Source organism: Schistocerca cancellata, chromosome 7 (assembly GCF_023864275.1).
Source record: "Schistocerca cancellata isolate TAMUIC-IGC-003103 chromosome 7, iqSchCanc2.1, whole genome shotgun sequence".
In the NCBI taxonomy this organism is placed as follows: domain Eukaryota; kingdom Metazoa; phylum Arthropoda; class Insecta; order Orthoptera; family Acrididae; genus Schistocerca; species Schistocerca cancellata.
In genome coordinates, this window is record NC_064632.1 from 200,571,392 (window position 1) to 200,587,366 (window position 15,975).

At 37.0% G+C, this 15,975-nt stretch overlaps 1 protein-coding gene across 1 annotated transcript in view; it reads left to right on the forward strand.

The window, feature by feature from the left end:
- LOC126092326 (uncharacterized) overlaps positions 1 to 15,367 on the forward strand; it is a 71,162-nt gene extending 55,795 nt beyond the window's left edge. Inside the window, exons 6-7 of the mRNA XM_049907862.1 lie at positions 13,520 to 13,614; positions 14,031 to 15,367. Of these exons, the coding sequence (XP_049763819.1) occupies positions 13,520 to 13,614; positions 14,031 to 14,107 (172 nt within the window). The 3' untranslated portion in view covers positions 14,108 to 15,367. The remainder of the gene's footprint in view (positions 1 to 13,519; positions 13,615 to 14,030) is intronic.
- Positions 15,368 to 15,975: the final 608 nt, after the last annotated feature.

Below are 15,975 nucleotides of genomic sequence, written 5' to 3' on the forward strand. Positions count from 1 at the left end.
CAAACTCTCATGTTATATATTCTGGTTTCCTATCCAATTAATATGTTTCATACCTTCAGGAGAGACAACTTAAGAGTGCTCCTGATAAAAACACAACAGATAATAATAATAAAACTATCAACACAATCATACACAACAAAATAAATGAAAATACAACTATGGAAGAGTTACAACTACTGGTTTATATAGGAGCACTCACTACACTAAATATACACACTAGGCAGAGATCAGAACAAACCAACACACAGAAGAAACCCACAAAACCAGCATGGCAACACAGGCTACAGATCAGAATAGAAAAACTGAGAAAAGACATCGGACAGCTAACACAATTTATAAGAAATGAAATATCAGACAAAAAACAAAAAAGGTTAGGTAAAATCTCACAACAAGAAGCAATAGAGCAATTAGATGAAAAGAAGCAGAAATTACAAGCATTGGCCAAACGACTTAGAAGATACAAAAAAAGTGAAAATAGAAGGAAACAAAACCAAATATTCAACACAAACCAAAAGAGATTTTACCACACAATAGATAACACACACATTAAAATAGACAATCCACCAAACATAACAGACTTGGAACACTTCTGGAGCAACATATGGTCAAACCCGGTACAACATAACAGGCATGCAAGGTGGATACAAGCAGAAACACATAAAAGATGATACCACAAATACCTGAAGTGATAATTTTCCAACATGAAGTCACCCGAGCAATTAATTCTACTCACAGTTGGAAAGCCCCTGGAAATGATAAAATAGCAAATTACTGGCTAAAGAAGTTCACCTCAACACATTCACATCTAACTAAATTATTTAACAGTTACATTGCAGACCCATACACATTCCCTGATACACTTGCACATGGAATAACCTATCTGAAACCTAAAGATCAAGCAGACACAGCAAACCCAGCTAAATATCGCCCCATAACATGCCTACCAACAATCTACAAAATATTAACTTCAGTCATTACACAGAAATTAATGACACATACAACACAGAACAAAATTATAAATGAAGAACAAAAAGGCTGCTGCAAAGGAGCACGAGGATGTAAAGAGCAACTGATAATAGATACAGAGGTGACATATCAAGATAAAACTAAACGAAGGTCGCTACACTACGCATACATTGATTACCAAAAAGCCTTTGATAGTGTACCCTACTCGTGGTTACTACAGATATTGGAAATATACAAAGTAGATCCTAAATTGATACAGTTTCTAAACATAGTAATGAAAAACTGGAAAACCACACTTAATATCCAAACAAATTCAGATAACATCACATCACAGCCAATACAGATTAAGCGTGGAATATACCAAGGAGACTCATTAAGTCCTTTCTGGTTCTGTCTTGCTCTGAACCCACTATCCAACATGCTAAATAATACAAATTATGGATATAATATTACTGGAACATACACACACGAAATCACACATTTGCTATACATGGATGATCTAAAACTACTGGCAGCAACCAATCAACAACTCAACCAATTACTAAAGATAACAGAAGTATTCAGCAATGATATAAATATGGCTTTCGGAACAGACAAATGTAAGAAAAATAGCATAGTCAAGGGAAAACACACTAAACAAGAAGATTACATATTGAATAACCACAGTGACTCCATAGAAGCGATGGAAAAAACAGATGCCTATAAATATCTAGGATACAGACAAAAAATAGGAATAGATAATACAAATATTAAAGAAGAACTAAAAGAAAAATATAGACAAAGACTAACAAAAATACTGAAAACAGAATTGACAGCAAGAAACAAGACAAAAGCTATAAATACTTATGCTATACCAATATTGACCTACTCATTTGGAGTAGTGAAATGGAGTAACACAGACCTAGAAGCACTCAATACGTTTACACGTTCACAATGCCACAAATATAGAATACATCACACACATTCAGCAACAGAAAGATTCACATTAAGCAGAAAGGAAGGAGGAAGGGGATTCATCGACATACACTTACATTATGGACAGGTAGACAATTTAAGAAAATTCTTTCTAGAACGAGCAGCAACTAGCAAAATACACAAAGCAATCACTCATCTAAATACATCGGCTACACCACTGCAATTTCATAACCACCTCTACAACCCTTTAGATCACGTAACATCAACAGATACGAAGAAAGTAAACTGGAAAAAGAAAACACTACATGGCAAGCACCCGTATCATCTAACACAACCACACATCGATCAAGACGCATCCAACACATGGCTAAGAAAAGGCAATATATACAGTGAGATGGAAGGATTCATGATTGCAATACAGGATCAAACAATAAACACCAGATATTACAGCAAGCATATTACTAAAGATCCCAATACCACAACAGATAAATGCAGACTTTGCAAACAACAAATAGATACAGTAGACCACATCACAAGCGGATGTACAATACTAGCAAATACAGAATACCCCTGAAGACATGACAATGTAGCAAAAATAATACACCAACAGCTTGCCTTACAACATAAACTTATGAAACAACATGTTCCCACAAACAAGTATGCACCACAAAATGTACTGGAGAATGATGAATACAAATTATACTGGAACAGAACCATTATAACAGATAAAACAACACCACATAACAAACCTGACATCATACTCACCAATCAAAAGAAGAAATTAACACAACTAATCGAAATATCCATACCCAATACAACAAATATACAAAAGAAAACAGGAGAAAAAATTGAAAAATACATCCAACTGGCTGAGGAAGTCAAGGACATGTGGCATCAGGATAAAGTTGACATTATACCAATTATACTATCAACTACAGGAGTCATACCACACTATATCCACCAGTACATCAACACAATACAGCTACATCCAAACTTATATATACAAGTACAGAAATCCATAATTATTGATATATGTTCAATCACCCGAAAGTTCCTAGATGCAATATAACATATACTGTACAGTTAAAAGGAAGGGACGCTTGATCAAGGTCCGCGTCACTTTCCATTTTTAACCAGACTTAATGTCTGAGAAAGTAAAGAAATAATAATAATAATAATAATAATAATCAGTGTTTGGAACAGTATGTTCCCATTCCAGGGTGGAAAGAAGTGTTGGTTGGAATTGGAAAGGGGCGTGTAAAGTGTGTGTGAGATCAAAGACTAAGACTTTGAATGGAAAGGCTGCATGAATGAATGCTGGTATGTTTGATTCGGAAGAGAGCATCAAATAAATGGTGTAAACCTGAACTATGATGTGTAAAAGATAGATGACAATTATTCTGAGAAAGTTTAATTACATAGTTTTTCTGGGTCGCAGAGGGGTGACGAAATAAAGTGCTGTAGTGTGATTATGGCTCTGGCCAATACGATTGATAGCTTCTTTAGCTGGTGTGAAGTCTTTTGCAAGATTTATCTCTGGCACCAAGGAGAAAGATTCTGAGGGAGCTCGTAGACCCAGAGGCTGTGAAAGGTAGATGATTGTGAGTAGGGACAAGAGTTTTTCTCCAAGAATTGTATGAACTTAATTTTACTCTTCTTATTTAATTCCCTGTGCCTGTGCTTAATCTGTTATGCCTGTGAAGAACTATGTTAAAAACATAATTCAGTTTGTAGAGCAATCTATTCATTTCTTCTGATAATGTGTCGCGCTTCCATTTCATGAAAGCTTCAAAGCACTAATTTTCATTTCATTTTCCTATATGTTTATTGTGTTTTAATGATTATGGGTGTAGAGACGATGGTAATCAAAAGACCATAATTTTAGTTTGTTTCAAAATGCTGTAAAAAGGGAATCACTGCTTAGAATGTTGTCAGATTTGAACAACATTTTATTGATGCAGGGGGAACATTGTGGAACAAAAAAATAAAAAAAAAATAAATAAAAAATTAACAAATTTTACCAGTGGGTTTGGCAATATGGCGACAAATGACAGATGAATCACAATACAGCAGCTAATGGTTAGAGTTGAACGTTACATCATCCGTGCTGTTCTGTACATGTGACTATAGAAGTTTGGCAGTCAACAATTAGGGCACTTTTAGTTAGGTAAGTCCATCCACCATGCCAAGGCCGTACCACAAGAGATGCGAAAAATTGGTCTTTAATGGCCCTGGTGCCAAAACCTCATAAAAATAAAATTATGTTGGTTTCTAATTGTGAGACTAGCGCAAGTAAAGTTCAATATGCTGTCTATGGTTTTCTGCCACAAGTTGAAATCGAGAAACAATATTCCACAACAGATCAGTGTGTGTCACAGTTTGGATTTGGAATGAGTTGAGTATTGCTTGCCTTCAGTTCAGCTACAGTCATAATTGGAGCACTGATTGCAACATCTTTCATATAAACCCACAGCCAAAGTCACACAGATTAAGATCAGATGGTGTGGATGGCTAGGCTGTAAGGAAATGATGGCTGATAATTCCAGAATTTCCTAAATACCTTTGAAGCAGCCACTTCAATGGCTGTGCAGTTTGTGGAGAAGCATCATCTAGCATAAAAATCATCCTACCCACAAATCCACACTGTTGAAAGGTTGGAATGACAGTGCTCAAGACTCGCATAGCATTTGCTAGTTAGTGACAGTACAGGTAACAAGACCCCCAGGAATCATCTCCTTAAAAAAAAATATAGCTCTCTGACAAACAATGCCATCAACCCGCACCATGCTGTCACATTTGCAGAATGAAATGGTACCTATTCTGCTTGTCTGTGTATTGACATGTCCTTTGAGATGGAAATGGGCTTCGTCTGTCCACAAAATGTTCCATGACTATTCGTTGTCCGCATCCATGTGAGCAAGAAATTCTAGAGTGAACGTTTGTATTGCAGGCAGATTAGGAGGAAGCAACTCCTGAATGTGCATGATTTTGTATCGAGAGCAACACAGAATGTTTCTTAGGTTTTATGAACCATGCTCGAAGGCTTAACCTAAGTTTGGCCAATTCCCTGTGCATTGCATGTTTGTACGCCACTGCTTGACCCCTCCTGCAGCGCTATAACCACATCTTCAAAAGTTGCCCGATCAACTGCTTTCCTCCCTGTGCCACATTGCACATAAAAAGAACCTGTCTTTTCAGAGTTTGTAGTCATTTTTTCCAGACCCTTAGCAGGCATGAGACCAATGCCTGTTTTCATACCTTTGAGAGTCCAGAACTTCTGCAGGACTACTGGCACCATTCTTGTGAAAGAGTTTTACCAGCTGCACGTGATCCTTCAGAGAGACAGTCAAGTTGGGCATCTAGGATGCAAACTAAGGAACAGCTATGTGCATATTGTTGCATATTCTGACACGTGCAGCACCATCTGTTGGTTAAATATTTTTTTTTCCCATGATGTTCAACAGTCTTGGTAGTACTAGCAGACAAAAACATTAGCATGCTCAGTTGTGTTGTGGAAGATCTGTAGATACAAAACCCAGGAAAACACACACAAATTGTATACATTTATTCAACAGTAAATAACCAAAAAATACAATTTGAACAGTTAAAAAAAGTTTTGGAATGACAGTGATGTTGGCACACAATGAATGGCATAGCCTCCAAACAAACAGCCCCTATGACCTTGCTGAGCGCTACCTAGGAAACCTGCTTGAACCTTACGTAGCCAATTTTGGGGTAAAAGACAAATTAAATTAGATGAGTTTAAGACACAGTAACAAAACTTTATATTCATTAAAAGGTTTACAACCAGGAGTGCCAAAGAAAAATTTTAACAGAAAATACAATTTGTTTTAAGGTAGAATTTTAACACTTGCAACATGTGTAAACTCAATTTTAGCTCAGTAGAAACAGCTGACTGAAAGCCAGAAGGTTTCACAAAGCTATCTGTAATGCTTCAAGCATCATAACCATCCCCATTCAAATTACCACAGCACAAATGAGCCTCTTCTAATGCAAGTGAAAAAACTAATTGGATCCAAATATGATGCTCACCGTGCCCAGAGTTGTTGCTTTGTTCATCAGCAAACACATCTTGGGAAGTATCCGCAGTAGGCAACTAATATGATGAGTAGCTGTCAACTCTATCTGATGTTTCTGGTTGTCGATGTGTGGCACCTCTATTAATAGACTGTAACTGCAATTATTCACTGTGACTACAAAAGTTACTCCTTTGCTAGGTGCACTATGTCGGCCAAGGAAGGATACCATGCATTCAACTGCTTGAACGCCACCATGCAAACACTACCCTTTGGGTGTTACATAGAGCACTGCTCGCAGGTGGGATCTAGAGCACACTTCGCTGGGTCATCAGGGTGTATACGAATCGGGAGATCTGGGAAAAATGTGGGAATTCTTTCATCTGGGAGAAAACCAGGAAAAACCTGGGAATTTATTAGAATTCCGGGAATTTTTCGTTGTATTAGTTTTCAGTTAAATTTTTGTAATTTTGACTGGTAAGAACCGATACTCCAACAAAAGATATTACTTTATCCCGCTACTGCAGAGCAATATTGCAGCATTAAAACATAAATGAGAGAAAAAAATGAAAATAAAACTTAAATTGCAAAGGAAATGCGCCATATAAAATAACAAAGTGCACGTACAAGCGTCTGCCAATGACAGCAAAATGTGTCAAAGGGTTTAGGAGGACTATGCAATGCTTCATTACAACAAATTGCCTCCGATGAGCGTGACGTCACAACTGTTAACATTACATTCCTTTAAGCAGTTAAGAGTTGGGGGGAGGGGGGGGGGGGGGGGGGGCAAACCGGGGTATCTCAACCGGGTGGCAATTTCAGGGGGAAGGGGACAAATTCATATTCTTGAGGGGGGAAAAAACCTTTTTTCACAAAGCACCTAGTATCCAGCGCACGTCAGTCAATTGATTATTCGTATGATTTTGAAATGCACTCCTGCTGGTGTTTGGACGTTTTTGAACACATTCTAAGTTTATTTCTGAATGAATTATAAGCTGATATTTGAATGCGTGCATAGTGTACGTGATGTTCCTGCCAGGGGAACCCTCGTCGTATTTAGAAGTGAACTTCCCGGCAGACAAAAAGGGTCGGGGCTATACGAGCTGAGTAGAATAAAGCCGAACTGGTGAATGCCAACTGCTGCTTGTTTATGTGGTTGATTCGGTTTGCAAATGTTCAGAGTTGTCATAATTACTAGCGAAACCCATAGATTTAGACTACCAGAGTGGAAATAAATGACTAACAGGAATAACAGGTAAGAAATGTTATGTATTATCTTCTCGGTGTATCTGAGAAAGTGAATTCTGACCAAAATTTTTTGGCCATATCGCTACACTAAACAGGGTCAGTTGTAGTCCACAGCTAGCAGCCGCTTAAGTTCAATTCTGGGAGTAGCGTGGAAAATGTGTTGTGCAAACACATAAGAATGTCTAACTGGAGAATAATCGCTGGATAACTAAACCGGTGATCATGGCGGGGTTAGTAAAGTTAACCAGAGAATGAGTTTTGACAGTGGTAGTAATAGTTACAGAATTAGTGATGACAAGATTCTTTATTGGAACGAGGAAGGAGAAGAAACAGGGACATCACACAAATTTTGGAAGAATATGAGGATTCCAAATTTATAGCAGGTGTACCGGTATGAAATGAGCGTTAAGATACAAATGTGTCGATAGGAAACATTTGATGTGAACAAGCCTAAATTTTCTTTTGTTTGGTTGGTATGACATCTGTCAAAGATATTTAGTATACATCAAGTCATGGAACAAACAACATCATATGTTTTCATCGTGTTAACAATGTCAAATTTTGTACCAGAAAGTGATGATTTGCAGAAAGCATTAATTTTTTGTTTTCATTTGAAAATAAAGTGCTGCAGAGTCGCATTGAACGCTTGTTGAGGCATATGGTTATCATGCTCTATCAGAAGCAACATGCAAAAGATGGTTTAAACGGTTCAGAAATAATGATTTTGATGTAAGAAATGAAGAACGTGGAAGACCACCAAAAAAGTTCGAAAATGCCGAATTGCAAGCAATATTGGATGAAGATGATACTTTGAGTCAGAAGCAAATGGCAGCAATGCTAAATGTTGCACAACAAACAATTTTTGACTGTTTGAAAGCTATGGGAAAGATCCAAAAGTGTGGAAAATGGGTGCCACATGAATTGAATGAAAGACAGATGGAAAACCGAAAAACCATTTGTCAAATTTTGCTTCAAAGACTTGAAAGAAAATCAATTTTGCATCGAATTGTTACTGGCAATGAAAAATGGATTTATTTTAAGAATCCTAAATGGGAAAAATCATGGGTTAATCCGGGACAACCATGAACATCGACTGCAAAACCAGATCGATTCGGCAAGAAGACAGTGCTCTGTGTTTGGTAGGATCAGAAAGGTGTGGTGTATCATGAGCTTCTAAAACCCGGTGAAACTGTGAATACTAATTACTACAGACAACAAATGATCAATTTAAAGTATGCATTGATTGAAAAAAGACCAGAATGGGCCAGAAGTCATGGCAAAGTAAATTTTTTACACGACAGTGCACCTGCACAGAAAGCAAAACTGGTTCAGAATACTATCAAAACACTTGGCTGGGAGCTGCTACCCCACCCGCTGTATTCACCAGACTTGGCCCCTTCCGACTATTATTTGTTTTGGGTGCCTGATCGATTTGCTTCAAAAGACGAACATTTCTATTGGCTTGGTGTCCACAAATTGTCAGAAAGGTGGTCAAAATGTATATAAAGCAATGGTCGGTACTTTGAATAAAATGTTTTTACTTTTCAATTCAAAATTAGTTTTTTCATTTCCACAAAAAAGTGCTCATTTTATACCAGTACACCTGGTACAAAAATTTTGTTGTACTACTTTTTGGTCTCGTGCACAAGGAACAGGAGCGTATGAATGTGAAACTAAAGCTTTCTGATTGTAGTAGGCCAAATAGGTATTTCATATTATTATTTCGTGAATTATATTGTCATACTATGAAAATGAAAATGATCATTATTGCCAAAACAGTCTCACTTATTTGGTGTGTGTTCCAATTGCTGCAGTATTAGAAAGGCATATTTTGTTTTATCCGGCACACAGTGACAAAATAGACATAATCAGATCAAGAAACCACACCAGACTTGGGTACTATTTGTATTAACAGCTTTTTCAGCATTAGACGACGACATTTCAATTTTTCATGTAGCAAAACGTTTGACGAACTTTGATGAGGTAATAGTTCTTTGGCAGAAAGGAAAGTACGCCATGTAAAACTGTAGCAAAATTAGAGAGAAAAATCGCTAGGACCTAAGGATTGAAGAAATGTGTACTGTCTTGCCTGTCTCCTGTCTTTACTGGTTTTAGGTATCCTATATTTATGTCACACAGAAGAGCAAGTTATTAGCTAATAGGCAATAAAGAGTCCAGATTTTCTGAAGAGTTCTTCTTCTCCCGGTTACAAATAATCCCATCAAGTATTAACTGTGTGCATTACAAAATATACATGTTTGAGTTCCACAGAGTGAAATACAATGACGAGTGATATAAGACTGTTGTTTGAAGAGGTGTGGCACTGCACTTCGGCACACTTAAGACCAAATAACACATCTTACGTATCCTCAAAGATATATGTTTTATGTATCAGACTCTTCAGAAAGATGTGCGCTACAAAATAAACTTATTTTTGAAAAGTCGCTATTTTTTTAAAAAAAAAAAAATTTGGCGTTCTGATGCTCAGAGCAGTCTTGAGTTACAGTGGGGGAGTGAGTAGTCTCCACATGACCTGTGTTTACATTTAGTGATTTTTCTGTTTCCTCTTCATTTACTGAAAAAAGCCGGATTTCTGTGGCTGGGAGCTATGAAGTGAATTAAAATACATTCACATAATTATGGAAGGTTAAAATATGTTACTAGTTTCAGATTTTATTTTATTTCCGCCTTCCTGACAGTCAAGCATTAATCACCTTGCAGAACAATAAAGTTATTTTTGTCAGTTTGCTAAAGAAATTCTGCTTTTATTAAGCTTTCCTGCTGAGGCAGTAAAGTTATTTGAAACGAAGTGTTTAATTCCACACCATTGGCTAGTTTCAACTGTTCACTGCATTTAAAGTGCACGTTTTCATCTTCTAGTACATATTCCATTGTGCCATAATAAAGAACGAAAGACGAGGTAATACAGTACTGTTACTCCAAGAAAATTTACATCCCGAAAACCACACTGAAAAGCTTAATGTCGGATCGAGGCCTACTTCATTGGGAATCTGGACATACGAATGTGGACTTCAAGGCGAACTATGCATTTTAGTGTGATTCACGAAATTCCGATGCTCTCGGAGTATCCTCTGATGTCTTGTTTCTTTTATGACATAATGTAAGAAAGATCTTTTAATTTAATGTTTTACATGTACGAACATACAGGCTTCCTACGTCACCGTAGCTGCACAAGTGCGGTGACGGCTCTTATCTGGTGCTCTCTGGCAACTGCTGAAATGAATCTATTTCTAACAGGTCATGGGGAAAATATTGTGAATTGTGGTTCAAAAATGTTATTTTCAAAGTAAATTTCCATTTAACCAAGATGAACTATGTGCAAGAATGTGAGATGAATTTCTTAAATCACAGAGTGTTTGCTCTCATTTAAAAGTCAACTCTTTGATGACGAGCCATTTAGAAGAATTTTGAGCCCAGAAGATCAGATTATGTCGGTATTAAAAATTTTACTGGCGTATGTGTGTGATGTATCTTAAAGTGTAACATGCGCTAAACACATGAACATTATATGTGAAACCTTAGCTTCTCTTGTAGCTTATTAATCTTGGACACAAATACGTGAAAGCTTTGATTTTCTTGTAGCAACACTATGTATATTAACTTAAATCATTAATTTTACATGTTGCTGCACATCAAAGAACTTTACAAAGCATGTTTTTCCCCCTGAGTTTCGTTTTTGAAAGTGCCAAGAAATACTACACTGCTGTATAAAACCATATCCATTCAAAGGATTGATAAGTTTTACAGTTCCGATGGAAAGTATACTGTCACTTTACACGGAAAAAGTGTATTTTCACCCGGGACAAAATGTATTTTTACCGGGAGATCCGGGAAAAATCCAAGAATTTTTTTTCCTTGTTTGTGTATACACCCTGGTCACGCAAGCTCCTTTATTTTGCAGAGTCATGACTGTCGCCTCTTAGCAAGGTGGAAGGGTAGTGCACTCCGAAGTCTTTGAGAGTTGATCACAGACAGCCTCAGTGTTTCCCTGTGTCAATAAAATGTTTTTTGGATTTGATATCAATCTGAGCAGTGGTTCTCTTCCTGCAGTGTTTTGAAGCTAAAGCTTTAATTAGGGACACCCTGTATGTGTTTCCCTCCAGAATTTTTCTCTGTACCCTGTTGTATCTCTTGTTTTGTATGAAAAACAGTTATTTCATTTCTGCTTCACATACAGTAAAACCCCTTTTAATACCAAAATTTATTACCTTCAATGGGGGGTTTTGCCAGAGTGCGTGGAAGAAGTGACCCAGAATCATAATTCAAGCGTGTTTAGATAAGTGCTGTTTAATTACATAATTAGCAGTATCCTGTGTTAAAATTTAGTAACACTTTCCACAGAATACATCCTGTATCTTTTTTTATTTTTTTTAAAAATAAAGACGACTCGCTCGCTTTGTCCTTCCAGCCCATTGTAGTGAAATAAATTGTTACCCCAGTTGGTTGATATGTTAGAATCGATTCATTTACAGTAAAAGAAGAAAATAAATTTTGACAGTATCAATTCCTTGCTTAGCAGGAGCAAAACTTCAGCAGCAGCAGCAGCAGCAGCAGCAACAACAACAACAACAACAACAACAACTGTGTCACCACAAGCTCCTATTTCAGTATTCCTTTACAAGCGTTTCACTTGCATCCATCAAGATATGCAAGTCAAGACATTGTCATCACCAGAAACTTAAGTCCTGGGATGTCAAATTCTCAGAAATAACAGTGATCCTACTTCAGGCTTTTTCTGGAACTTAGTTCTCTTCCAGCAACTGATGTATGATAGACAGCCTTTGTGGAACAATTTAACAATATTTGTAGTGTTACAGAATTCCAGGCAGTTACAAACACATGCACAGCCTGTAGAATGCTGTCTCATAACTTCCTTCCTCTCAAGGAATGAAACTGACTTCAGTGCAAGTGCTGCTCCATATTTGACTTTAACAGTGTGTGTTATGCGCAGGTCCAGAGGCTGCAGATGACTTATCCTGTTCAGAGGAATGAATACAACATTTACATTACTCAGAACTGATGTTTCCTTTGGATGTTCAGGGCATTTTCCTCCCTTCTGCACCCACACATGAAAAACCTCGTAAATGTTTCTGATGTCATCCATGCACTGATATTGTATTCATAAGTACAAAGTAGCATTTTTATGTTTTTGAAGCATCTGGTGATTTTAAATTTCTCTCTTATTATTATTGGAGGCAACTTTCTTCTTCCATCAATATTTGCACAATATTATCATATCATCATCCTTTCTTTACTACCTTATTGCCTCCATGGCTTCTTTATTCCTTAACAGAATATGATTTTGCAGATGACCCTTGCTACACTTTGGGAGAAGAGCCACGCACGCTGTATCGGAATGAGACACTTTCCCCACTATCTGGTCTGCACTAGGATAGATGGGGAGATATTCACTGCAACAAAGCCTTTGTTTTTTTGTAGAGAATATAGAGGACAAATTTGGTGAAGTGAAGTCTATCTGTAACATGTGGTTGGGCTCCATGTTGATTCTGCTACCCAGTCTTCAGTCCTTTGCGCTTGTGATTGCCCTGGTGACATTCCAGTGTCTGTTAACCCTCACCTGTCTCTGAATGTGGTCCAGGAAGTGGTTTTTCCCTGGGATCTCATCTTGCAAATTGTTGTGGAACTCCGGGTTAATGTGGAGTGACGCGGTGCCTTTACTCTGGCTATTTGGGGGGGGGGGGGGGGGGGGGGAGGTGTCAAGGTTGTGTGTTACCATTGCGACGTGAAGCTGTACATCGATCGCACAATTATTAGGGTGCGGGTCGTGCACACACTGGCTTATTACACTGGACTCAATTTCAGGAGAACTGGCATTCAATTCTGTATTCTGCCATCTAGATGTAAGTTTTCTGTGATTTCCTAAATCACTTGAGGAAAGTGCTGCGATGGTTCCTTTGGAAAGGATGCAGCTGAGTTGCTCATCCTTTTCCTTCCCCTGTTCAAATATATGCATCACCACTAATGATCTTGTTGTCAAGGCATTAATCTCTACTCTTCATTAAAGAAGTTAATTGATAGCTCTTTTTTCCGTATCCTTATTCTCCAGGGGGTGTTGTTTTTAATTGATTCTTTCAATGGTTTTACTTTATCTAGGAGAACTAATAATAATAATAATAATAATAATAATAATAATAATAATAATAATAATAATAATAATCATCTTCTTCTCTCTTACTCTTCCTCCTTTTTGTCTCTGATCATAACAGTGTTATAAAATTGTAATATTACTGTTACTGATAAATTGCATCATCAAAACCTCTTCTGTAATTCCATATATGACAGTGGTATTTGACATATTTTTCTTCATTTAGCTATGAACCTGAGCTGTTTCCTGGACTTGTGTATCGAATGGTGAGACCACGTGTTGTACTGCTCATATTTGTGAATGGGAAAGTTGTGTTGACTGGTAAGTAAATTGTAAGTATTTTTTTCTGTCTCTTGTGTTTCACAATAATCTTTTCAATTGTTCCATTCCTGTCTCCTCTCTGCTTTCATTCTTCCACTTCTGCAGTCTCACCCCACCCCTGTTTCCTTTATTGTGGACTGTTTTGGAATGAGGAGGAGAAGTATGCTTGCTATCATAATAACTCTCTCACAAGTGTATTTGCTAGAAAGCTGAGCATGCTTTTTGCATTCTGTATGATTCCTGACAGCCACATTATAAGTACAAAGTTCTGTGCAAACTATACAAAACACATTGTCTCCAGTTTTCAGATTTAGTTATGGTGTAACCACATGGAAGCATTTTTTATGTGCATGTGTATATAATTTTTTTAGTGTTGAATTTAATGCGTAACTAAGAGTTTATTCTCTTTATAATAGGTGCTAAAAGTCGACAAGACCTTCAGGATGCTATGGAGAACATTTATCCTATCCTCAGGAGTTTTAGAAAACAGTAGTTGTGGGTAATAATATTTCAGAGTGAAAGACAGTGTTTGAACTCGCTGTGCAACTTTGGACCAGGATGTTGCTCAATGCCAAGTTTTGTTGCTGTCATAATGTGACAGTTCCAAATGGGCACAAGAACAAACTCTCTGTAAAATATTATAGCTCAGTATTGAAAAGGATAAGATTTGAATGCATGTGTAATGCATTTTTAATGCTGATGTCTTTAAAAGACTTTATTTATACGTGACCTCATGTTGAGGTCATACAACAAATTTAAATTGCTACCTGTAAGATAAAATATACGTATTTTATATTGGTTATTTATGCTATGGCTTCATTGTGATGAAGTATATTTACTACCTCATAGGTTTTTCTGTTAACAATTTGTACTTTGTTAACCTTATATTTTTAGATCTTATGGTAATAAACAAGGTGTAGATAATAACTCTTAAAAATGTACCACAGTTGTGAAGTGGAAGTAAAGACAAATGACTTGATGCAGGACAGTTGTAGTCTATCAAATTAGTCTACAAAAACCATAGGGATTGCACTCCATGCGAAACTTCGGAATATCCTGTCGCCCTCTTATGCCATCGGCCTAGTCACACATTTACAAATTGTAAAAATGATGTTTATGTAAATTTTCCTTCACAGTTTTGCAAATTTTAACAGTGTAAAATTGACAGTTTGATTTGTTTCTCTGTCTTTGTTACTACAAGACTAAAGTGCATGTTAAGATTAGACTGAATTGTAAATGTAATTAATTTTTGCATCACATGTTTAAGTCTTTTTCATTTCAATACCCATTAACACACTGATGTTAATGAAAGCCAGTGGCATAAAAGGGCGAGAGGATATTCAACATCTCACACTTTGTGCATGTGGTGTAGCATTGGTGGCTTTTGTAGGTTAATTTGAGGGTGTTTCATCGCATAATAGACGACAATAATGTCTTACATCAAATTATCCATCACTGCTTCCCCTACACCTCTTAAGGTATGTTGTAAACATTCATTGTTTAGAACCTGGAGTTTCTTGTTTTCCGTGTTGTCAAACAGTCCATATTGCCAGAGGTAGTTCCTCACACTACTAGATTCAGCATTTCTTTTTATTCCTTGCACATGATATGTTAAATGACTGCCTATTCCACTAATTCTATGAAAATCAAATTCTAGTCAGTTTCTATCTCTCTTGTAGGATGTATATTGGTTTCATTCTGTCTCATTTGTTAATAAATTGTCTTACTTATTGTGTAGATTGTGTAAATATTACTTTTATTAATGACATCCCTTCTGTATGAATAAAAGGTTTAAAAATCTACTTTTTTGCTCAGTTGTTGAAATTTGCGTGATTGTTTAGAGCAGTGTGTTCAGCAAACATTGTACAAGAAGCATGTAAATTTTGATTAAGAATTTCACATTAATGACTGAAGTATTGGACAATGGGAAGTCTAGGTTCCATATTGATGATTGAAGTATTGTTTAAACACAACAAACATTTCTTTTTGTAAATTGGTAACTTGGGTTAATGTTATGATCAATTGTCATACAGCAGATACTCAATGTGAATTCTAATGAAACTTAATTGAGGGTCTGTCCGTATCAGATTGTCCAAAGGTTTGGATCTTGAAGCATTAGACACCCTCCATGAGCCATGGACCTTGCCAAGGTCTGTGGCACTGGGGCAACAATCTGGCTGATTAACAAATCTGGCCTTGTATCATTAGTTAAGATGGCCCTACTGTGCTGGGCCTAAAAACAGCTGGAAGCAAAGGAAAACTGCAGCTGTTCATTTTTCCTGAAGGCATGTAGCTCTTCTGTACAGTTAAAAGATGATGGCATCCTCTTCAGTAAAATATTCTGGGGATGTAAGAGTCCCT